The sequence below is a fragment of the Urocitellus parryii genome, chromosome 6 (genome assembly GCF_045843805.1).
Source record: "Urocitellus parryii isolate mUroPar1 chromosome 6, mUroPar1.hap1, whole genome shotgun sequence".
Taxonomy (NCBI): domain Eukaryota; kingdom Metazoa; phylum Chordata; class Mammalia; order Rodentia; family Sciuridae; genus Urocitellus; species Urocitellus parryii.
The window spans coordinates 151,659,590-151,665,589 of record NC_135536.1 but is presented as its reverse complement, the minus strand read 5'-3'; the positions used below and the strand labels follow the sequence as shown (position 1 = coordinate 151,665,589).

Below are 6,000 nucleotides of genomic sequence, written 5' to 3'. Positions count from 1 at the left end.
AAGTTAAAGGCAATCCAGACATCAAGGCTGTCTTGAAAGAGATATTGAAGGATGCTGTCACAATGAAAATAAAACTCCATTAACTTCAACCCTTTTCTTTCATGTTTAAGCATCATTTGTGCTGCTCAAAGCTGCAAAATTCAATTCAATACGAAAAAATTTTGTTATTTAAGAATGTATGTGATATACAGATTGAGTATCCTTGATCGGGGTCCAGAAAAAAATGTTTCAAATTTCAGATTGTTTTTTTTTAGATTTTGAAATGTTTTCATATACATATATATGTATAATGAGATATCTTGAGGATGAGATCCAAGTCTAAACACAAAATTCTCTTATGCTGCATATACACCTAGCCTGAAGGAAATTTTATATGATATCTTTAGTGTACTTGAGTTTCAACTTCAGTCCATGATGTGAGGTCAGGTGTGGAATTTTCAACTTGCAGTGTCATGTCGGTGATGAAAATGTTTGATTTTTGCAGCATTTTGTATTTTGAATTTTCAGATAAGGGATGTATTCATCAGAATACTTTTTAAAAGAAAGTAAATAATCAACTGTAAAAATCAAGCAACTTATTCAATAGACCAACTATACACCATGTAACAGTGCCCTTTAAGCTTTAAGTATACTTAAAGTAAATAATCCACAGGTACCATGTTAAAGTGAAGCTCTAATTCAAGAGATATGAGTCCTACTCAAGGTTCTGTTTCTGTTGTTGTTATTTTTGTAGAAATGCTAGAGATTGAACTCAGGGCTTTGTCCATGCTAATCAGGTGTTATCCCACTGAGATACATACACCTCCTGCCATTTTGTATTTCTAACAAGTTCCCAGGTGGTGCTGAGTCTGCTGGGTCTCAGCAGTACTTTGAGTGGTAAACTGTAGAGAGCATGGAAGAGATTAAGCTGTGCCTATCTCAAAATGCCTTCATACTGGATCCAACTTTGAGACTTAACACAACTCAGGGAGATTGTCACTGAGTAGGGATCATTCTCATCATATAACACTAGAGACTGTTTATTTCACTGCATGATCCTTGACTACCAGGTGCAAGAAAAGGGAGAAATGTTGATATTGATTTTTTGGTCTCAAGGACTTTTCAGAACTGGAGGAGCAGTGTCCCATTGGTAGAGAAGAATGCAATAGGCATTGTAAGACGAAGGCAAGAAGAGACAAGAGAGCACAATAGCAAATGAAAAGATTACTTCTGGTTGGACAAGAGCATACAACTTCATGAAGGAAATGGAATCTGAACAAACACAATCACATATGTTCTGCAAGATATTTACAGCTGATCCGGGTAAAGGGTGCTCAGTCAGAGAAATTAAGCTGAGCTTCAACGTTATTCTAGACTTACTGGCTGGCACATCCAGTAGATCACAAAGAATAGGAGGAACCCATTTTGGATAGCAAACCAGTGGCTTCTTTGTGGAAGGAGGAATACTGGAGAAGTTGAGTAATTGAACTAGAAATATTCCATCAAGCACATTATGATGACTTGAAAGATTATTTAGCACAGAGGTGATCCCCAAATGTGTGCTGTTTGGCATGTTACAGGCATCGGAAGGTCTCTGTTCAAATAGTTTAATTAATGATTTTAGTTCTCAGACTGTGAATGTGCCTCCAGAGAGAGATACTTCAAAACATATAAACAGAGGTGATAGTCTGTTTTTGACCTTTCTTAAATTGTACACAGTGTCATATTAATAATACTCATTGTCTCTTAGTGCATGTACTAAAGGTTGAACTAGTCATTTGAAAATGTTCTTTCGGATTTTTCAATTAGTCCCAAAGGTGTCATCTGTACTTCTTTTCCTTTGGTCAGTCTTCAATTTTAGATTACTGTGTGTGCTACCAAATAAAGCAGTTAGAATTAAGAAACGTCTTAAATCTTGTAGAAAGTCAGAACACCAGAAGTTCCCTAGATGAAATGCTTTCATGCATAACAGTTATTAACTTGCAAACAGAGAAAGCCTTTCCGAAAATCTTAAGCTCTAGTTTCTTTCCTCTTCCTCCTCCCTCTCCTTTTTTCCTTCTCCTTGCCTTTCTCCCTGCCCCGCTCCCACCCTCTTCTCTTGTTCTTTTTTCAGATTTGCATGCCTAGAAAAATAGGAACACAATCTAGGGAGAAAACAGTTTGGAGTACTTCTTAATGGTATCGCAAATGTGTAGGTGTCTTACAGAATCAAGTAAATCAAAGCAGGGGAGTTTTTAGTGAGATTCCAGAGGCCATGCTGGGAACCCAGGAAGCATGTGTAAGTGTTGAGCTTGTTTTAATATGCACACTAGAATGTACCAGTACACACATGCAAGTGTGTCTCTTTGGGGGAATTTTGTCCAGGTACAGTACTCATGGTATAGGTCTTCCTATCACTAATCTTCTAAATCTGCGTGGAACATTATGTTAAACCCTTTCTTCCTTGGGTGTGTGATTTTCTGCTTGAATGAATAGCACTGTACCTGGGAATAGTCAATCCACATTACAGATTTGCAGTCTTATTTCCCTGTGGACAAGGGAGATGCTAATGTGATTGAGTTTACCTGTGGGTTTCAGGATGTCTGTTAGCAATCAGAGGTTCTGTAGGGCTGCAGTGGATCCAGTTCTTGCAGTTTCCTTCATTTGGAAGCAGAGACTTTATAGAGATGCAAGTAATCAATTTCAGGCTTGCTCTGGCTGGCTGCCCTGAGAGAACCTTTTTAAAATTCACAGGAACAGGTAGGACTGCATATTTATCTCATTTTCACAGCCACTATGCATACTGGTTGACTGGTACAATCTGAAACAATATGGGTCTGGATGATGAACTTTATGTTTGTTTCAAGTGAAATTTTTAGCTCACCTCTGTTTTCTCCTCTTCCAGGAGAAATGGGTCCCAGGAGGCAAGTGTGACCTGTGAGTCCAGCTCACCAGCCTGACGCCCAGCTGGGGAGGAAGAGGACCATGGATGGCATCATCGAGCAGAAGAGTGTGCTGGTGCACAGTAAGATCAGTGATGCTGGTAAGAGGAATGGATTGATTAATACCAGAAACTTCATGGCTGAGAGTAGAGATGGCCTGGTGTCTGTTTATCCAGCGCCCCAGTACCAGAGCCGCAGGGTGGTGGCCAGCACAGCACCAGCCAGCCTGGACAGCAGCAGAAATGAGCCTGTGCAGCAGCTGCTGGATCCCAACACCCTGCAGCAGTCGGTGGAGTCCCATTACCGTCCCAATATCATCCTCTACTCGGAAGGAGTGCTGCGCTCCTGGGGGGATGGCGTGGCTGCCGACTGCTGTGAGACCACCTTCATTGAGGACCGGTCACCCACCAAAGACAGCCTGGAGTACCCAGATGGGAAGTTCATTGACCTCTCAGCTGATGACATCAAAATCCACACCTTGTCCTACGATGTGGAGGAGGAAGAAGAATTACAGGAGCTGGAGGTCAGAGGATGTGCTTAGGGGGGAACCTTCTAAAATGGAGCAGTGGGGTTGGGGGGGTACTAGTGAGTGTCCAGAAAAAGTTAAGGAATGAAACTCGCATACAGAAATGCAGGGAAATTGAAAGCATTCTTGGTACTCTTTAACTCCTGAGTATTTATGAAGGATGGAAGGAATGGAGAAAGATGAGCTGGATAAAGAATCCAAGGGGACATCAGCAGTCAATCTGGTCAGAGATGACCCAAAGTAAGCCACAGGGATGGGCAATAGACACAAGCACTAGGGAGTCGGCTGGGGATCCTGCTGTTGAATGATCCATGAAGGAGAGAAGCCAGTGGCAAAAGTGAGCAAGATGAAAGGAACACATGGTCCTAGAACCATATAAGCCTGGAGATGCATGTGTGGGGACAACTGGGGAAGTGCTTTTGCTGACACATGTGGTTCCCTTAACTGGAATTTCAAAGTTTCTCTTAAGGGATTATCAGGATTACTAAAATCTGCTGGAAGAAACAAATTGAAAAGGGAAGATGAATTGAATTATTAGACAAATCTTTTTTTTTTTTAATGCGGGATTTTTTTTTTATTGGTCGTTCATAACATTACATAGTTCTTAATACATCATATTACACGGTTGATTCACGTGGATTATGAACTCCCGCTTTTACCCCGTATACAAATTGCTGTATCACATCAGTTTCCCTTCCATTGATTGACATATTGCCTTTCTAGTGTCTGATGTATTCTGCTGTCTGTCCTATTCTCTACTATCCCCCCTCCCCTCCCCTCCCCTCCCCTCCCCTTTTCTCTCTCTACCCCTTCTACTGTAAATCATTACTTGCATTTGTATTATCTTGTCTTGCCCCTCCTTTCCTCTTATATGACATTTTGTATAACCCTGAGGATCGCCTTCCATTTCCATGCGATTTCCCTTCTCACTCCCTTTCCCTCCCACCTCTCATCCCTGTTTAATGTATATGTTCTTCTCAAGCTCTTCGTCCCTACCCTGTCCTTGTTTACTCCCCTTATATCAAAGGAGTCATTTGGTATTTGTTTTTTAAAGATTGACTAGCTTCGCTTAGCATAATCTGCTCTAATGCCATCCATTTCCCTCCAAATTCTATAATTTTGTCATTTTTTAATGCAGAGTAATACTCCATAGTATATAAATACCACATTTTTTTTATCCATTCATCTATTGAAGGGCATCTAGGCTGGTTCCACAGTCTTGCTATCGTGAATTGAGCTGCTATGAACATCGATCGATGTAGCAGTGTCCCTGTAGCATGCTCTTGTTAGGGCTTTAGGGAATAGACCGAGAAGGGGAATAGCTGGGTCAAATGGTGGTTCCATTCCCAGCTTTCCAAGAAATCTCCATACTGCTTTCCAAATTGGCTGCACCAATTTGCAGTCCCACCAGCAATGAACAAGAGTGCCCTTTTCCCCGAATCCTCTCCAGCACTTATTGTTGTTTGACTTCCTAATGGCTGCCAGTCTTACTGGAGTGAGATGGTATCTTAGGGTAGTTTTGATTTGCATTTCTCTGACTGCTAGCGATGGTGAGCATTTTTTCATGTACTTGTTGATTGATTGTATGTCCTCCTCTGAGAAGTGTCTGTTCAGGTCCTTGGCCCATTTATTGATTGGGTTATTTGTTATCTTATTGTCTAATTTTTTGAGTTCTTTGTATATTCTGGTTATTAGGGCTCTATCTGAAGTGTGTGGAGTAAAGATTTGTTCCCAGGATGTAGGCTCCCTGTTTATCTCTCTTATTGTTTCTTTTGCTGAGAAAAACTTTTTAGTTTGAGTAAGTCCCATTTGTTGATTCTATTTGTTAACTCTAGCGCTATGGGTGTCCTATTGAGGAATTTGGAGCCCGATCCCACAGCGTGTAGATCATAACCAACTTTTTCTTCTATCAGATGCCATGTCTCTGATTTAATATCAAGCTCCTTGATCCATTTTGAGTTAACTTTTGTGCACGGTGAGAGATAGGGATTCAGATTCATTTTGGTGCAAATGGATTTCCAGTTTTCCCAGCACCATTTGTTGAAGATGCTATCCTTCCTCCATTGCATGCTTTTAGCCCCTTTATCAAAAATAAGATAGTTGTAGTTTTGTGGATTGGTTACTGTGTCCTCTATTCTGCACCATTGGTCCACCCTCCTGTTTTGGTACCAGTACCATGCTGTTTTTGTTACTATTGCTCTGTAGTATAGTTTGAAGTCTGGTATCGCTATACCGCCTGATTCACACTTCCTGCTTAGTATTGTTTTTGCTATTCTGGGTCTTTTATTATTCCATATGAATTTCATGATTCTTTTATCGATTTCTACAAGATATGCTGTTGGGATTTTGATTGGCATTGCATTGAACTTATATAGGACTTTTGGAAATATCGCCATTTTGATGATGTTAGTTCTGCCTATCCATGAGCAGGGTATATTTTTCCATCTTCTAAAGTCTTCTTCTATGTCTTTCTTTAGGGTTCTGTAATTTTCATTGTATAAATCTTTCACCTCTTTTGTTAGGTTGATTCCCAAGTATTTTATTTTTTGGGGGGATATTGTGAATGGAGTAGTT

General features: G+C 40.5%; 1 protein-coding gene across 2 annotated transcripts in view; it reads left to right on the top strand.

Annotated features, from left to right (window-relative positions):
- Window positions 1–2,943: 2,943 nt before the first annotated feature.
- Window positions 2,944–6,000, top strand: part of Syndig1 (synapse differentiation inducing 1) — a 122,188-nt gene continuing 119,131 nt past the window's right edge. For both annotated transcript variants that reach the window (XM_077800248.1, XM_026393061.1), the window contains exon 1: window positions 2,944–3,423. In XM_077800248.1, the coding sequence (XP_077656374.1) occupies window positions 2,944–3,423 (480 nt within the window). The remainder of the gene's footprint in view (window positions 3,424–6,000) is intronic.